Source organism: Entelurus aequoreus, linkage group LG16 (genome assembly GCF_033978785.1).
Source record: "Entelurus aequoreus isolate RoL-2023_Sb linkage group LG16, RoL_Eaeq_v1.1, whole genome shotgun sequence".
Taxonomy (NCBI): domain Eukaryota; kingdom Metazoa; phylum Chordata; class Actinopteri; order Syngnathiformes; family Syngnathidae; genus Entelurus; species Entelurus aequoreus.
Window position 1 is genome coordinate 37,298,989 of NC_084746.1, and position 19,845 is coordinate 37,318,833.

The following is a 19,845-nucleotide window of genomic DNA, read 5'->3' on the forward strand; positions in this document are numbered from 1 at the left end:
TCTTCATTGAAAAGTACAGTGCTTTTCCTTAAAAAATAACGACATTTCAATGTGACCCCAAACTTTTGAACGGTAGTGTATATCTGTATCATGAATCAATTTAAGTGGACCCCGACTTAAACAAGTTGAAAAATGTATTCGGGTGTTACCATTTAGTGGTCAATTGTACGGAATATGTACTTCACTGTGCAACCTACTAATAAAAGTTTCAATCAATCAATCAAAGCTCGGCAGAGTAACCGTGTAATACTCTTCCATATCAGTAGGTGGCAGCAGGTAGCTAATTGCTTTCTAGATGTCGGGAACATGGTTTGTCGTGATCACAATATGCGGGAGGCAGCGTGCAGGTAAAAAGGTATCCAACACTTAAACCAAAAATAAACAAAAGGCATCGAAGCTTAGGGATGGCTATGCAGAACGAAACTAAAACTGAACTGGCTACAAAATTAAACAAAAACAGAATGCTGGACGACAGCAAAGACTTACAGCGTGTGGAGCAGACGGCGTCCACAAAGTGCATCTGTACATGACATGACAATCAACAATGTCCCCACAAAGAAGGATCGCGTCCGCACAACTTAAATAGTCTTGATTGCGAAAACAAAGCATGTGCGGGGATAGCATTCAAGGAAGATATGAAACTGCTACAGCAAAATACCAACAAAACAGGAAAAGCCACCAAAAGACAAGAACTTAAACACTACACACAGTAAAACACAAAAAAACTCTAAATAAGTCGCGGTGTGATGTGACAGGTCGTGACAGTACTTTGAGACAAGTGATGCATGCTTAGTTATGGTTAACACCTGCGAGAACAATTTGTTACTGTCAATATCAGCTGCTGAGTTTAATTTGTAATGTTTTCTGCGGGTGGTGGGCCTCCGCATTTTTTCAATGAAAAAAATGTGTCTTGGCTTAAAAAAGTTTGAAAAACAATGTGTGAAGGTTGTTCTGAGAAACCTTAATATTGAAGATGTTCATTTGTGGGATGAAAAATGTTCCAACAAATATATGAGGGCAGTTTTAGTGAAATAATATTTTCCGGGCACAGTTCATAGACAATATATCCTGAAGGACTTAACAAAAGTTGAGCTAAGGAAAATAAGGACAAGCTATATTACATACCCAATTCTTCACAATATTAATGTCAATCATCTATGTGTGGAATGTGAGAGTGTACATGTGTTTTGGGAGGAGATCAGAGATTGGCTGAGAAACAAGGGTGTGGAGATGTCCCCATTCACTATAGAAGAGATCACATTTGGTATTTTTAGAAACGACTGTAACATAGAAATGTTTGTCAACATTATTATGCTCCAGGCAACATTTTTTCTACATAAATGTCGATTTATGAAAGTAAGGCCTACATTTTCTAATTGGCTTAATGGTTTACAATTATCAATCAAATCTTGGAGGATGATTAAAAGTACAAAAGCCCTTAAAGGCCTACTGAAATAATTTTTTAAAATTTAAACGGGGATAGCAGATCCATTCTATGTGTCATACTTGATCATTTCGCGATATTGCCATATTTTTGCTGAAAGGATTTAGTATAGAACAACGACGATAAAGTTCGCAACTTTTTGTCTCTGATAAAAAAAAAGCCTTGCCCCACCGGAAGTAGCGTGACGTAGTCAGTTGTTCGCCTCCTCATGTTTTCCTATTGTTTTCAACGCAGCTAGAGCGATTCGGACCGAGAAAGCGACGATTACCCCATTAATTTGAGCGAGGATGAAAGATTCGTGGATGAGGAACGATAGAGTGACGGACTAGAATGCAGTGAAGACGTATCTTTTTTCGCTCTGACCGTAACTTATGTACAAGCTGGCTCATTGGATTCCACACTCTCTCCTTTTTCTATTGTGGATCACGGATTTGTATTTTAAACCACTTCCGATACTACATCCTCTTGAAAATGAGAGTCGAGAACACGAAATGGACATTCACAGTGACTTTTATCTCCACGACAATACATCGGCGAAGCACTTTAGCTACTGAGCTAACGTGATAGCATCGGGCTCAAATGCAGATAGAAACAAATTAAATAAATCCCTGACTGGAAGGATAGACAGAAGATCAACAATACTATTAAACCATGTGCATGTAACTACACGGTTAATAATTCTCAGCCTGGCAAAGCTTAACAATGCTGTTGCTAAAGACGCTGAAGCTAACTTAGCAACGGGAACTCACAGAGCTATGATAAAAACATTAGCGCTCCACCTACGCCAGCCAGCCCTCATCTGCTCATCAACACCCGTGCTCACCTGCGTTCCAGCGATCGACGGCGCGACGAAGGACTTCACCCGATCACAGATGCGGTTGGCGGCTAGCGTCGGCTAACGCGTCTGCTGTCCAAGTAAGTCGTCCTTGTTGTGTTGCTACAGCCAGCCGCTAATACACCGATCCCACCTACAACTTTCTTCTTTGCAGTCTTCATTGTTCATTGAACAAATTGCAAAAGATTCACCAACGCAGATGTCCAGAATACTGTGGAATTATGAGATGAAAACAGAGCTAATTTGTATTGTTTTCAATGGGGTACCGATACTCCTGTTTCACTGGCTACGTCACGCGCATACGTCATCATCCAAAGCCTTTTCAACCGGAAGTTTAGCGGGAAATTTAAAATTGCACTTTATAAGTTAACCCGGCCGTATTGGCATGTGCTGCAATGTTAAGATTTCATCATTGATATATAAACTATCAGACTGCGTGGTCGGTAGTAGTGGGTTTCAGTAGGCCTTTAAATTGATATATTTGTTAAAAACATTTAAAGTGATTAAGGTAGCCCTTTTTGTCTTTTTTTCTTCTTCATATTATTATTTATTAATATTTAATACTCTATCTGTATTTGCTTTTGTTTTCTTTCCTTGCTGATGTCGTGATTTGCTCAACCTGATGTGCAGATTGTTGGTTATGTTGAAAGTGCCTTGACTTTTGTGTGCATTATAAATGTATGTTTGTTGTTCAATAAAAAATAAATAAATGTGAAGGTTGTTTATTATTGAAATTATGATACAGCCCCAACAGTTTAGTTAATATAAGATAGGGTTTACGGTACTGGCGATGATTTAAAAGTTATTTAAAAACAAGTCAAATGTTAGTTGTATGATCTTTAATTCTGTGTACAAATCTCAATAAACCACACCAAAAATACACCCATTTAATCAACCTGGCATCTGCAATAAGTAGTGTGCTAGCACATTTATGGTCATGTTTTTTTTCTTAGCCTTTTCATTAGTTGTATGGCTTTGTTGATCTACAAGCTCCCTTTATGTTGATCATCCCCAGGTGTGACAGGACACATGTTTTAACCACAAAGTTGAAGTAAAAACAAGTGATGGTAAACATCAGGAGAGTACACTATTTCCGGGTACTTTATCAAGTGAATCACATTACAATCAGTACAGCACGGGCTTTTTCAAAAATATATTATAACATTGATCATTTCAGCTCATACAGATTGATCACTCGGAAAGAAATGTATGGTCAAGTCTGCTGAGACCACGCCCTGTTATATTCTGTTGCCCTCACTTTACGAACATCTAGTGTGGCAAAAAATCTAGTTTGTAAAACAAAAGAAAATTATGCATTTTTAAGTTATCCACTGCATGGCAATGATGTTTTTTGAGTTTCCTCACCTTATGCAAAATTCTCCACTTTGAAATATTCTGCACACAGCTGCAAAATAAAAAGTACCGTCTCACACCAGAAATGATCCTGTTGGCACACCGTTGCGTCTGTTGGCCGCTATGGGTGTAGCATGCATTCTTTGCCAAGCATCTCACTTAATGATAATGACAAGTGGCTGAGGAGGAGCCGAGCAGAAGACTTTTCACACAGTCACACACAAGGTCACATGAGCAAAGTGGGGCACTGGCGGCAGTGCGATGGCTGTGAGTGGGAGCTTTGATACACTTTCAGAGCACAGTTTCCCTCACTGTTGGTCCGTGCTAATGGTGGTAGTCTTTTTTGGTGTGCGGACGATTCCCCAGTATGTGATCCACTTCTGAGGCGATGCCTGCAGTCATCTTTGGAATTACCTGAAGTTCATACAGCATAGCTTTAATACACAATCAAACACACGAAGCACTGTTTTATAACGCCACTAATAGGACAGTAGAACCTATAAATTTAAAGGTAAAGTACCAATGATTGTCACACACACGCTAGGTGTGGCAAAATTATTCTCTGCATTTGACCTATCACCCTTGATCACCCCCTGGTAGGTGAGGGGAGCAGTGAGCAGCAGCGGTGGCCATGCCCGGGAATCATTTTTGGTGATTTAACCCCCAATTCCAACCCTTGATGCTGAGTGCCATGCAGGGAGGTAATGGGTCCCATTTTTATAGTCTTTGGTATGACTCGGCCGGGGTTTGAACTCACAACCAACCAATCTCACGGCGGACACTCTAACCCAGGGGTCCCCAAACTTTTTGACTCGGGGGCCGCATTGGGTTAAAACAATTTGGCCGGGGGCCGGGCTGTATATATATATATATATATATATATATATATATATATATATATATATATATATATATATATATATATATATATATATATATATATATAGCGCACTTTCCGCGCGCGCGATGATGTCACGTTATCGATGAGAAAATGCATTTTTAGACAATATGATTTGCCTGAGCGGCTAGGAGACACTGTGAGTAGCAAGCGGTACAAAGTGGATAAGAAAAGACAGAATTTATTTATTTATTTATTTTTAATACTTGGGACTTCACGCGGGCCTGATTTTGGACGCTGGCGGGCCTGATCCGGCCCGCGGGCCGTAGTTTGGGGACCCCTGCTCTAACCACTAGGCCACTGAGTAGGTCAAGGTCCAACACGACTTGTTTAAAAATCTTCTTTATATAAATTGTTTTAAGTAGATTTTACAGTAAAAACTTAACATTTACATTTTACTGTAAAATATAGTGTACCGGTATTTTTAATTTTTTTTACAACATTTTACGGTAAACTTAAAAACCGTACCACTGTTTTTTCTGGGGGGGGGGGGGTGTCTACAGAAAAATCTAGCAGCTTAGTTGCTAGAATTTTTATGTTAAATTGACATTGGTTTTTTACAACATTATATTGTTCATCGAAAAACAGTACGCGTTCTTTTTTTTTACAAATGCACCCAATTACAGGAAATGTAGTCTACATTTTTAAAAATGTTTTTTCTTGGCAGCACTTTGTGCTGTTAGAAATATTCCTCTTTTTTTTCCTCAAAGGGTGCTCACTTGCTTGAGAACATGTTCTTATGTTAGTTATCTTATTTACACGATACATGTCATTCCAGACATGATGGCAGTCCATAACTGCCATCAGAGGGCCGCTTGTAACAGTGAATAATGTATGAATTTGCCTCTGGATTTCATTTTTAATTATATAAATTGGCTTAAGTAGACTGTCCATTTTACAATAAAACTTTACATTAACAAAATGTTAATGTAAAATAGTGTTTTTTTAATTTTTTACAACATTTTACAGTAAATGGAAAAACAGTACCACAGTTTAGTTTTTTTTGGGTGGGGGTTATGAAATAAGCTGGCAGCTTAGTTGCCAGAATTTTTGTGTTAAATTGACATTGGTTTTTACAACATTATATTGTTCATGGAAAAACAGTACAAGTTATTTTCTTATTCTGGCAACTCAGCTGGCAGTTTTTCTACCGTAAAAAACAATGTACGTCTTTCCGTTTACAGTAATACACTGTTAAAAACAACAACCCTAGATTTTACAGTCAAAAACTGGAAGCTCAGTCAACAGAATTTTAACATAAAAACATAGTAGTATTTTTCAATTTGCAGTAATATGCTGTAAAGAACAACGTACAATTTATTGTCATTTTTATTAATTTAATAGGTAGTTTGCTGTAAAGTTAAGTATTTTTATTTAGACATAAACATGTTTGGAAAGTATGATAATATACTGTAATATTTGTTGCAATATTGGATACTATTAAAGTTTAAAATGTATGTAATTTTAAGCAGTACATATATTTTGTCTGTCAAAATGAAAAAAATGAAAAAATCAAATTAACTACTTTCCCACATTTCCTTTCCAGGTGTTTGCGGGCCAGATAAAATGATGTCGCAGGCCAGATCTGGCTTCCGGGCCTTGAGTTTGACACCTGTATGTTACAGTGTGAAACGGCTTCCATTATAAACCCGTTAATGACTACATGCAGGTTTACCTAACAGTTTAACAGTCATACAACTGTGGATTGTTTTCTATATATAGTGCCAGATCAACAATAAAAGTTTTGATATAGAACACAAGCATGTGAAATGTCCTTGAAAACACGTAAATCCACGTTTTTAGACATTAATTTTCGTGTCAAAACATCATATTGGCGTTTTTTTTAACAAAATGTATATAAAAAAAATAGGATCCAAACAAAATGTGTTGAATGCTCATCTTAGCCGCAGATAGTCGTTGTTCCCTTTGCCTAAACGCTGGACTAAATTACAGGACAGGTGCGCCAAAACAAGGATGATTTGGGTGATTACAATCCAAACACTGTTAGTTCCGAACCAGTTTTAATCCTGGAGGATTTATTAGTAGCCAGTGAGAAGGTATATTTTTGACGTGACGGATGTAAACAGAGGTCACAACACCGGAGGTACCGTATTTTTCGGACCATAGGGCGCACAGGATTATAAGGCGCACTGCTGATGAGCGGGTCTAGTCAGGTCTATTTTCATACAAAAGGCGCACCGGATTATAAGGCGCATTAAAAGGGTCATATTATGATTTTTTTCTAAATGTAAAAGACTTCCTTGTGGTCTACATAACATGTAATGGTGGTTCTTTGGTCAACATGTTGCATAGATGATGTTTTACAGATCATCTTCAAGCCGCTTTCTGACAGTCGCTTCAGGATGCACCGCTTTGTGGGCGGTCTTATTTACGTGCCTCCACTTCGACAGCGTCTTCTCCCCGTCATCTTTGTTGTAGCGGTGTAGCGTGCAAGGACGGTAGTGGAAGAAGTGTCAAAAGATGGAGCCAACTGTTTTCATGACATTCAGACTTTACTTTAATCAATAACGTAGCAGCATCTTCTCATCCGTGGCTCACTAGTGCAACAACAACGCCGGAAATGTGTCCCATGAAAAACCGTCCGACTGGAAATCTCTAATAACTAAAGTTCCTTGGGTGAATTATGTAAACTCACTACACAGGTAGTTTTTGGCGCTTCCATTGCGAGATATAAGTTAGAACTTTACACTACTTTATATTAGAAATGCCAACAGTGGAGGATGAATGTCCCATAACAAGAAGATAGAGAAAAAGAAGCTTTTGGACTACGGCGTCACCACGGACTTCAGTGGCCGACGTGCGCAAATTTTCAGGACTTATGCAGATCTCAAATACACATCAGCAGGTACCAGAAGGTAAGAAAGTTGGTTTTTCATAATATTGCGAAACAAAACGCCAGATAATATGTCTACTAATGGGTGCCATTTTGCGGTCCTTATACACACACCATAGTAATACTTGTATCTCTGACTACGGTAGCCGTAATGGGCCGACAATCCATTCAGTGGTGTGGCTTCAAAGTCGTACTGAAATATTTAATAATATATAACATAACATTTAAAGTGTTGGTGTTGTTACTGGCGTCATCTTGCAGTCTACATATCTCTTATGTGTGACTGCCATCTACTGGTCACACTTATCATTACACCATGTACCAAATAAAATTGCTTCGAGGTCGGTAAGCACAACCAGAATTATTCCGTACATTAGGCACACCGGGTTATAAGGTGCACTGTCGATTTTTGAGAAAATTAAAGGATTTTAAGTGCGCCTTATATTCCAAAAAATAAGGTAAGTATTAAAAACAAGAACCATAAAAATGAGCCAGTCTTTTGAAAAGCTCTTCAAAAGGAAGGGGTCTTCGAGAGGTGACTCCCTTCAGAGAGCCAAAAATCCCATCACTAATCAAGTGCACAAGAGCACTTTTTGGAGCCACACACTCTGTTGGATGAAGGCTTGCACACAAAACAAGGTGTTCCCAGGAGGACTCATCAAAAACTGTCTAAAACATCAAAGGCTAGAATATGGCAACGCACCTTGAGTACATGATTGTGGGACCTCTGAGACTTGTTTAAAATAAAAAATAATAATATGGGACCTTCCAAGAGTGACCAAAAAAAAAGTGTAAGTTTTTGTGGTTCTTTAAAAATACATTTTTGGAATTCAAATTTGGAGGTTCCACGGTAAATAATACAGATGATATAAGGCACAGGTATCAAACTCAAGGCCCGGGGGCCAGATCTGGTTCGCAACATCATTTTATGTGGCCCGCAAAAGCCTGGAAATAATGTGTCAATAAAGAACTTCATCGTTCTTACTACCATATTTTTCGCCATGTATGCGATGTGGCCCTCAATAAAAATGAGTTGGACACTCCTGATCTGATATAAGACATATTCAGTCAACCTGAATGGCGCCGAGATTCTCTGTTAGCTGGCTTGGATTGGAGGATCCCAGCAGTACTGAGCTCACACCTTCATTCCTCAGGCACCATGCTGAAAAACAGACACAAATAGATCGACTTAGGGTTGTCTCGATACCAATATTTTGGTAGAGGTACCAAAATGTATTTTGATACTTTTCGATACTTTTTGATACTTTGATACTAAATAAAGGGTACCACAAAAAATGGCATTATTGGCTTTATTTTAACAAAAAATCTTAGGATACATTAAACATATGTTTATTCTTGCAATGTAGTCCTTAAATAAAATAGTGAACATACTAGACCAGTGGTTCTCAAGTGGGGGTACGCGTACCCCTGGGGGTACTTGAAGGTATGCCAAGAGGTACATGAGATTTTTTTTAAATGTCTGTCAAAAAGAACTGTGAAAAGAAATGCAACAATGCAATATTCAGTGTTGACAGCTAGATTTTTTGTGGACATGTTCCATAAATATTGATGTTAAAGATTTCTTTTTTTGTGAAGAAATGTTTAGAATTAAATTCATGAATCCAGACGGATCTTTATTACAATCCCCAAAGAGGGCACTTTAAGTTCATGATTACTTCTATGTGTAGAAATCTTTATTTAGAATTGAATCACTTGTTTATTTTTCGACAAGTTTTTAGTTATTTTTATATCTTTTTTTCCAAATAGTTCAAGAAAGACCACAACAAATGAGCAATATTTTGCAGTGTTATACAATTTAATACATCAGAAACTGATGACATAGTGCTGTATTTTACTTCTTTATCTCTTTTTTTCAACCAATAATGCTTTGCTCTGATTAGGGGGTACTTGAATTAAAAAAATGTTCACAGGGGGTACATCACTGAAAAAAGGTTGAGAACCACTGTACTAGACAACTTGTCTTTTAGTAGTAAGTAAACAAACAAAGACTCCTAATTAGTCTGCTGACATATGCAGTAACATATTGTGTCATTTATCATTATATTATTTTGTCAACCTTATAAAGGAAAAACTGTAAAAAATGATTATTAATCTACTTGTTGATTTACAGTTAATATCTGGTTGATTTCTGTTTGAACATGTTCTATCTACACTTCTGTTAAAATGTAATAATCACTTATTTTTCTGTTGTTTGACACTTTACATTAGTTTTGGATGATACCACACATTTAGGTATCGATCCGATACCAAGTAGTTACAGGGTCATACATTGGTCATAATTTAAGTTCTCATGTGTCCAGGGACATATTTCCTGAGTTTATGTATATGATATGAATTTAAGAAAAAAAAGAAAAAATATTTTGTGATGATAAAAAATATCGATGTAATCATAGTAGTATCGACTAGATATGCTCTTGTACTTAGTATCATTACAGTGGATGTCAGGTGTAGATCCACCCATGGTATTTGTTTACATTGTGACGTCGGTGAGCTATTGTATCCTCCTACGGTGTGTAGTGAAGCATGTTTAGCTATTCCTCGTCCTGCAGTGATAATGTTACTTGTAAGAAATGTACTTTATTTGTCGCCATGGAGGCGAGGATTAGTGATTTAGAAGTAGCTAAAACACTGCCGACTGCGGATGGACATTAGCCGCTAACTAGCTCGCCATGTTTTAAAGCACCTCTTCCTTATAACTTCACCTTTATTTTCAGTTTTTAAGCCAAAATGTGTCTGTTCTTCCTTTTCTGTCTACACACTGTGTCTGCTTGTAAGTACTCCGTGTGTGCGCGCTGCCGAACATGCTCCTCTGCTCGTAAAACCAGCAATGTCATGACGTGATGACGACGTGCCGTCATGCCTGTAAAAAAATATATATGGCGAACCGGTATATGTTAGTGCGTCTGCCTCATAATATGAAGGTCCTGGGTTCAATTCTGCGCTCGGTATCTTTCTGTGTGGAGTTTGCATGTTCTCCCCGTGACTGCGTGGGTTCCCTCCGGGTACTACGGCTTCCTCCCACTTCCAAAGACATTCACCTGGGGATTGGTTGATTGGCAACACTAAAAAATTGGCCCTAGTGTGTGAATGTGAGTGTGAATGTTGTCTGTCTATCTGTGTTGGCCCTGTGATGAGGTGGCGACTTGTCCAGGGTGTACCCCGCCTTCCGCCTGAGATAGGCTCCAGCGCCCCCCACGACCCCAAAAGGGAATAAGCGGTAGAAAATGGATGAATGGTACATACAGCATATAGTACTGTTTTTGATTCATTAGTACTGCGATACTATACTAGTACAGGTATACCATACAACCCTAGATCGACTTTATTCATCCTTTGAGGCTAATCAAGACATCGCCAGACAGGATATTGCAACGATTTTGCCATTATATTTGAGCTATTTTGCCATATGATTAATCTAATGATAAATGGGTTATACTTGTATAGCGCTTTTTTACCTTCAAGGTACTCAAAGCGCTTTGACACTATTTCCACATTTACCCATTCACACACACATTCACACACTGATGGCGGGAGCTGCCATGCAAGGCGCTAACCAGCAGCCATCAGAGGCAAAGGGTGAAGTGTCTTGCCCAAGGACACAACGGACGTGACTAGGAATCCGTTAACCAGCAACACTCCGATTGCTGGCACAGCCACTCTACCAACTTTGCCACGCCGTCCCTATCTAATGGCAACATTATTATTTTTTGTCTAAATGTTCATCTCAGAGACAGGTGGTTTCACCCCAAACCCCGTCCTCCTCCTCTCATTCCTAAAAGTTATAAAGTTGTGGAAGAGTTCTTTGTCTCTCTCTCCCTCTTGCTCCTCTTCTTCTCCTTTCAGTAGCAGCGAAAACCATTTCTTCTTTGTAATCTGATGTTATTTGAGTACTCAAACAAATACTTCAAAAGATCTTACTTTTTCTATGGACAATTCTTTGTTGGATATGAAAAAAGTCCAAAACAGTAAACACACAGAAAGTCCTAAAAGTCTCTCACCGATAGCGAGTTGGGGTAACGTACAACCAAGCTTCTCCGCTATGTGAGCCAACTCCTTCAGCTTGGCGTGCTGTTTCCTTCCATCCTCACTCGTTATTTTCTCCTTTAACCACTGGTATGGCTGCGAGATGAAACAAAGGAGCGGATTAGATTACTTGTAAATCAGAAACACAAAGTTCGAAGCAAACCACATTCCGTGCCTGTACCCGCTGGAGGTTCCGTGCACTAAGCTCGTGGTCAGAATGAAGCTCAAGCCGTACCTTCATGGAGGCCCTGGAGGTTTCTGGGACTCCGTTCTCATATTTCCCAGTGATGATGCCGCAGGCCAAAGGAGACCAGGAGACCACACCTACACCTGTGATTAAAGAGTGACAGGTCGATACAAAAGAATTTCAGGGCGAGCCTGGAAGGGTTGAATGACGAAACCGACCTATCTTGTGGTAGAGCTCTGGCAGCTGTGTTTCCACTTTGTCTCTCTGGAAAAAATGATACTCTGCCTGCTCACAGACTGGTGGAATGAGATTGAATTGCCTGGCCACAGAATAGGCCTCCTAAATAAATGAGAAGAGACAGAATATTAGGGGACAAAGCAAACAACTGCACTCTGATAAGTTTTTTTTTTCAAATATGCACTGCGGCCCTAAAACCATATGCCAGACCTGGGCAAAATACGGCCCACGGCCCATTAAGATTTTCAATCCGGCCCGTCGGACGTTCTACATAATTTTTTTATACCTTTAACATCAAAACGGTCACCGCCACTATGATGTGCAGTGCTGTTTTTAAATGACCATAAGTCTCGAACTATAAAAAGTATTTCAATGGTTGAAATCTGCGCTTTTGAGTGTTATATGAGTTATTACGGTAATCTACGTCACAGCATCTTAGATCAGGAACAAAGCAGAGTGGGCGGGGTTTGTTTTCAGAGCAGCCAGCCCCAAACGCATGTGTCAGGAACAGATGCGGAAGCACATTTTTACAACAAATGTCTGCATAAAAGTGATAATATATCCTATTGAAGATGTTTATTACATTTTGCATTCATACTGTGCTGTTTGTTACATTTTTGTTGTGTTTTGCTTGATTGTAAAATATGTCTATGGAGGAGCGATGGTCATATGTTGTTAATATTAAATGATAAATGATAAATGGGTTATACTTGTATAGCGCTTTTCTACCTTCAAGGTACTCAAAGCGCTTTGACAGTATTTCCACATTCACCCATTCACACACACATTCACGCACTGATGGCGGGAGCTGCCATGCAAGGCGCTAACCAGCAGCCATCAGAGGCAAAGGGTGAAGTGTCTTGCCCAAGGACACAACGGACGTGACTAGGAAGGTAGAAGGTGGGGATTGAACCCCAGTAACCAGCAACACTCCGATTGCTGGCACAGCCACTCTATCAACTTCGCCTTATTGTTCATTGTTCATATTGTAAATCCCACTTTCTTTATTGTAATGTTCATTTTGGGTGTCCCATTCAGTAAAAAAATCGTAAAATTCCAATCCGTTTTTTTGAGGTGGTCTGTCATGACTTTTTTAGAACTCTATCGGACATTGTGACTTTTGGTATTAGTGTTCCTGAAAAAAAGAGACCCAAACACACATACTGTATAGCAGTGTATATATCATTTATACACACATACACATTGGCCCCCAAGACACGTTTTTTTCTCTCAATGTGGCCCCCGAGTCAAAATATTTGCCCTCTGCCATATGCCAATATGCAATTTGGTATCAGTACGCTGATTTGTCTTTTGTGTAACACTCGGGATAAATTAGGTCCCTAAGCAGATTTTTATTATGATGCCGTGCTTCATTACACTTTTTTTTCACATTTCTTTATTTATGTGAAACACACTTTTACTTTTTAAATCTGATGCTTTGTTGCACTAAACCCTATTTATTGAAAAGTATAAATGTTTTATTATTATTTTTGTTAGTGCAAAATAACACATTTAACATAAATAAAACCTACCTCTGCTTAATTTCCTGACAGAGCTCCAACTTAATTGGAGTACGACTACTGTATTTTTCGCACTATAAATTGCTACTTTCTTCCTACGCTTTGTACCCTGCGGCATATGAAACGGTGCGGCTAATTTATGGAAATGTATTCGCTGGTGGCACAGGGATTAGTGCATGTGCCTCACAATACGAAGGTCCTGAGTAGTCCTGAGTTCAATCCCGGGCTCGGGATCTTTTTGTGTGGAGTTTACAAGTTCTCCCCTTGACTGCGTGGGTTCCCTCTGGGTACTCCAGCTTCCTCCCACCTCCAAAGACATGCACCTGGGGATAGGTTGATTGGCAACACTAAATTGGCCCTAGTGAGTGAATGTGAGTGTGAATGTTGTCTGTCTATCTGTGTTGGCCCTCTGATGAAGTGGCGACTTGTCCAGGGTGTACCCCGCCTTCCGCCCGATTGTAGCTGAGATAGGCTCCAGCAACCCCCGCGACCTCAAAAGGGACAAGCGGTAGAAAATGGATGGTATTCGCTAATGGCCATAATGTTTTGTATTCAACAAATCATTTTCACACTGAAGTGACTGGGATGAGAATCAGCACCTCCAAGTCCGAGTCCATGGTTCTCGCCCGGAAAAGGGTGGAGTCCCATCTTCGGGTTGCGGAGGAGACCCTGCCCCAAGTGGAGGAGTTCAAGTACCTCTGAGTCTTGTTCACGAGTGAGGGAAGAGTGGATCGTGAGATCGACAGGCGGATCGGTGCGGCGTCTTCAGTAATGCGGACGCTGTATCGATCCGTTGTGGTGAAGAAGGAGCTGAGCCGGAAGGCAAAGCACTCAATTTACCGGTCGATCTACGTTCCCATCCTCACCTATGGTCATGAGCTTTGGGTTATGACCGAAAGGACAAGATCACGGGTACAAGCGGCCGAAATGAGTTTCCTCCGCCGGGTGGCGGGGCTCTCCCTTAGAGATGGGGTGAGAAGCTCTGCCATCTGGGAGGGGCTCAAAGTAAAGCCGCTGCTCCTCCACATCGAGAGGAGCCAGATGAGGTGGTTCGGGCATCTGGTCACCTCCCTAGGGAGGTGTTTAGGGCACGTCCGACCGGTAGGAGGCCGCGGGGAAGACCCAGGACACGTTGGAAAGACTATGTCTCCCGGCTGGCCTGGGAGCGCCTCAGGATCCCCCGGGAAGAGCTGGACGAAGTGGCTGGGGAGAGGGAAGTCTGGGCTTCCCTACTTAGGCTGCTGCCCCCGCGACCCGACCTCGGATAGGTGGAAGAATATGGATGGATGGATGGATTTTCACACTGAAAAGGTGTGTTATTGACTGTGCTATTTCGCGAGTTCGCTCATTGCATGCGCCGCGGGTTGAAAATGTACAGTGTTTCCCATTTCGTGCCTTGAACAGGAAGTATAACCCGTTTTTTGTCTTCAAGTCATTCATGGTGTTTCTGTTCGTAAGGATTTTTCATTCATTACTCCAAGCAACGTTTGTACGTTTTACAATATAACTAAAACAATTCATACCTACTAAACCATCTCATGTGTGATGTCTGTTTTTGTTTTTGTGTTTTTGTATGTGCTATGTAATGTGGTCAAGGTCGCATCATTAGCACTATCCAATATGCTAACACGTTTACAAGTGTCCGTGTTAGTATTATTAACTTACAATGGCATTATTTTTGCATTGTTTCAGTTTCATACATTCACCAACACGTCACCGTGGAGTTATTGAGTCTGTTTAGCTGATTGGAGATCTGGCTTCCACTGCTAGTGAGTCCATGATGATAACTTCTGTTTTGTTTGATCAGCCGTTTTACTGCTATGTGACAGGCACCGTTTGGAAACAATTAAGGTATGTAGTAAATAAACATTTATATAAAAAAAAAATTGTATCTGTATATATCTGCGGTTTATGGTCCAGTGCGACTAATATACGTACAAATATTTATTTATTCTAAAATTAGGTGGGTGCGGCTTAATTATCGGTGCGCGCTATAGCCTGGAAAGTACAGTAGTAAGCAGCTCAGCACTCACACTGCACGCCACAGAGGCTAGGAATATGTTTTCAGTGAAATTTCCATTGAAATGCCCTAAATATCATTCATTAATTGACATTTTACAAGAGTTTATTCATGCAAAACGGGGGCCCCAAAGGATCGTGGGGCTTACGCACAGTGCGTGATATGCAAAAGAGGGTGCTACAGATTGGTTTGAAAATGAACTAAATAAATGTTTTTGTTTTGTAGCTTGTTTGTAGATAAATTAATTTAAAGGCAAATTATTTTCTAATTAAAATTTGAATAAATTAGTCAATGAAAATGTGAATTTACAATTTCAATTAATTCTGATTTGTTTCTGTATAGTATTATTATGCATTAATTCACTTTGTAAATTAATTGATTCATATTATTAAACCCTTATTTCTTGCGGACATTCGGTCCTTGGCCTGTCCTTGGTAAATAAATTCCTGTAAAGAAGAAATTATCAATTATAAACAGGGCTGTCAAGTGATTAATTTTCCTAATCAAATTAATCACACTCTTGAACGTGGGCCAATCAGTGGCCATGATACTTAACAGCGTGCCTTCATTGGTTTGGTTCCAGTTCGTGGCCAATACCGCGGTGGTATTGATATGTTATAATTAATTGAGCAATTATTATGCTTGAACATGCTCAATTTAGGCCACAGGTGTCAAACTAAAGGCCTGGGGGCCAGTCCTGGCCCACCACATCATTCTATGTGGCCCACGAAAGCCTGGAAAAAATGGGTTTCAATAAAATACATTTTTTTTGCTTGTTTGTTTTTACTAAATGCATTCGTTCTTTCAATTTTGACATTAAAAAAAATCATATTTTAAACATTAATATTATTTGATCAAGCCAATTATATTATTATATACTGTAGGGAAAAAGTATTTTTGAGAGATAAAAACAAATAGTTAAATATCTGTTTGTCACCTTTATTTACGATTTTAAAGCAAGTTATACATAAAAATATCTAATAGTCAAATGCATATGCATTTCAATTAATCATAATTAATCACTCGTTATTACCCGTATGCATAATGTAAATACATTTAAAAAAAGTGTCCCTCTGAAAGCAGTCATTACTGCGATGTGGCCCTCCATAAAAATTAGTTTTACACCCCTGATTTAGGCCAAACATATGTAAAATATGCTTTATAAAGTGTTTAAAAACAAAACAAAACTGTGATGTACTGAAGTCACAAACAATGTGACGAGGGTGGATTCTATCGAAAAAATTGGCCAAAAAAATCAAACTGAATTTAAGCCTACCACTTGTTGGAAATTAGGCTATATTAAAAGTTGAACTAAAGTGAAAATAAAAATGAAAAGTTCATCCAGAAATGCAATGATATTGAGTGTTTATTGTAGTGAAGGCCAGTAGTCACTCACCATGATCTCCATGGCGGACCACCGTGACGTCCCCCAATACATTGACATGCCCTGGTTAATCACATGTGTCATGGCTCTCACTATCTCTATTGTACACACAAACACAGAGAAGAAAACAACACTCGTCAATTCTTAGTGGTCACCTAAAGCAATGTAGTGAAGAAAACACAACAACGGCTTTTTTGGCCTCGCTTTGCTATCTAATCGACCTTTAAATGCACAAATTAACCATTTGCCGTATGCCTTGTCTTTTAGTAGTAAGTAAACAAACAAAGTGAATTAGTGAAGTGAATTACATTTATATAGCGCTTTTTCTCAAGTGACTCAAAGCGCTTTACATTGTGAAACCCAATATCTAAGTTACATTTAAACCAGTGTGGGTGGCACTGGGAGCAGGTGGGTAAAGTGTCTTGCCCAAGGACACAACGGCAGTGACTAGGATGGCGGAAGCGGGGATCGAACCTGCAACCCTCAAGTTGCTGGCACGGCCGCTCTACCAACCGAGCTATACCGTCCCAAACAAAGGCTCCTAATTAGTCTGCTGACGTATACAGTAACATATTGTGTCATTTATCATTCTGTTATTTTATCAACATTACTAAGGACAAGCTGTAAAAGTGGATTATTAATATACTTGTTCATTTACTGTTAATATCTGCTTATTTTCTGTTTTAACATGTTCTATTTACACTTCTGTTCAAATGTAATAATCCCTTATTCTTCTGTTGTTTGGATACTTTACATTAGTTTTGGATGATACCACAAATTTGGGTCATACATTGGTCATAATTTAAGTCCTCATGTTTCCAGGAGCGTATTTCCTGAGTTAATTAATATATAATATAAATAAATAAAAAGATTTTGTGGTGTAAAAAATATTGACGTAATCATAGTAGTATTGACTAGATACGTTTCTTACAGTGGATGTCAGGTGTAGATCCACCCATGGTGTTTGTTTACATTGTGACGCCGGTGAGCTATTGTATCCTCCTACAGTGTGTAGTGAAGCAGGTTTAGCTATTCCTCGTCCTCCATTGGTAATGATACTTTTAAGAAACATACTTTATTTTTCTACCTCAGTAGAAGCATTTAAGTCCCATCTTAAAACTAATTTGTATAATCTAGCCTTTAAATAGACCCCCCTTTTTTAGACCAGTTGATCTGCCGTTTCTTTTCTTCTCTCCTCTTCTCCCCTGTCCCTTGCGAGGGGGAGTTGCATAGGTCCGGTGGCCATGGATGAAGTGCTGGCTGTCCAGAGTCGGGACCCCGGGTGGACCACTAGCCTGTGCATCGGTTGGGGACATCTCTGCGCTGCTGACCCGTCTCCGCTCGGGATGGTTTCCTGTTGGCCCCTCTGTGGACTGGACTCCCGCTGATGTGTTGGATCCACTGTGGACTGGACTTTCACAATGTTATGTTAGACCCACTCGACATCCGTTGCTTTCGGTCTCCCCTAGAGGGGGGGGGGGGGGGGGGGGGGGTTACCCACATATGCGGTCCTCTCCAAGGTTTCTCATAGTCATTCACCGACGTCCCACTGGGGTGAGTTTTTCCTTGCCCGTATGTGGGCTCTGTACCGAGGATGTCGTTGTGGCTTGTACAGCCCTTTGAGACACTTGTGATTTAGGGCTATATAAATAAACATTGATTGATTGATTGATTGATTATTTGTCGCCATGGAGGCAAGGATTAGTGAGTTAGAAGTAGCTAAAACAATGCAGACTGCGGATGGACTTTAGCCACTAGCTAGCTAGCCATGTCTTAAAGCACCTCTTCCTGAAGGTGTTTCAGTGTTATAACTTCACCTTTATCTTTAGTTTTTAAGCCTAAATGTGTCCATTCTCCCTTTTCTTTCTACAGACTGTGTCTGCTTGTAAGTACTCCGTGTGTGTGCAGTGCCGAACATGCTCCTCTGCTCGTAAAACCAGCAATGTCATGACGTGACGACAACAGGGGGCGGGGTGATGGGGGACCGATATAGTACCGAATATGATTCATTAGTATCGCGGTATTATACTAGTACCTGTATACGGTACAACCCTAGTTTAGAGTGTGCATTTTTTGCTTTTCATCTAGTTCTCTTCTGGACCAGAATTTGTCTCGGCGAGGGATGGTGCGTGTATGTCTCAGGTGGGTGGAGAGCTAATATCGCCAAAAAACCAGGCAAGTGAGAGAACTGGAAGGTTGTAAAAAGAAAAAAAATGTAGCTGTATATTTTCTGTGAATAATACATCTTAATGGCGTGATCCACCATCAAATCCATACTTAGCTGCCAATTCCGAATGTTTTCCCCGCACTAAACCACAGTGAATCATCGCAACAGACGTCCGTGTAACTCAGGTGAAACATCAGCATTTATCATGCAAGTCCATTACAACTTGTGGGTGATTTGGCGTTTAGAGCATCCGTCCCATTATATTATGAGTAGGGCTGTCAAGTGACTGATTGTTTAAATCAGGTTAATCACACTCTTGTGATTAATCATGATTAATCACAGGTTATTTCATAGGTGTCAAACTCAAGGCCCGTCATTTCAAGTGGCCCGCAAACACCAGGTATTAATGTCTTTTTCTTACTAAATGTATAAAATGTTAAATTTTGACAGAATTTAAAAAAAAAATTTTTTTTCAAATGAATATTGCCACGCATCTTATTTTATCGTAAATTCCAAACATGTTTGTGTGAAAATCTAAATAAATACCTAAATATCTGCTATAGTCACAATTTTAAAGCAAGTTGTCCTTCAAATTGTACTCTGTAAAAAAAAAAAAAAAATACTGTAAAAAAAAACTGGTAGCTCAGTTGCCAGGATTTTACTGTGATTATAAAAAAAAACAAAAAACTACCGTAGATTTCACAGTAAAAGCATTAGTACTGTTTTCCCATTTTAATTTATATGCTGTTAAAAATAAACATTGTACATTACACGCTAACATTTTGGCAACTGAGATGTTCCAGGTTCTTTTTACTTTAAAATCTTACGTAAAAAAAAAAAAAGTTAATATGTGTGTGTATATATATATATATATATATATATATATATATATATATATATAT

At 39.4% G+C, this 19,845-nt stretch overlaps 1 protein-coding gene across 2 annotated transcripts in view; it reads right to left on the reverse strand.

The window, feature by feature from the left end:
- Window positions 1-3,366: 3,366 nt before the first annotated feature.
- The window catches only part of LOC133631354 (voltage-gated potassium channel subunit beta-1-like), a 67,293-nt gene continuing 50,814 nt past the window's right edge, over window positions 3,367-19,845 (reverse strand). For both annotated transcript variants that reach the window (XM_062023545.1, XM_062023546.1), the window contains 6 exons: window positions 16,789-16,874; window positions 11,834-11,954; window positions 11,664-11,758; window positions 11,404-11,524; window positions 8,458-8,546; window positions 3,367-4,046 (listed from right to left, as the gene is read on the reverse strand). In XM_062023545.1, coding sequence (XP_061879529.1) covers window positions 3,957-4,046; window positions 8,458-8,546; window positions 11,404-11,524; window positions 11,664-11,758; window positions 11,834-11,954; window positions 16,789-16,874 — 602 coding nt within the window. In that variant the 3' untranslated portion in view covers window positions 3,367-3,956. The remainder of the gene's footprint in view (window positions 4,047-8,457; window positions 8,547-11,403; window positions 11,525-11,663; window positions 11,759-11,833; window positions 11,955-16,788; window positions 16,875-19,845) is intronic.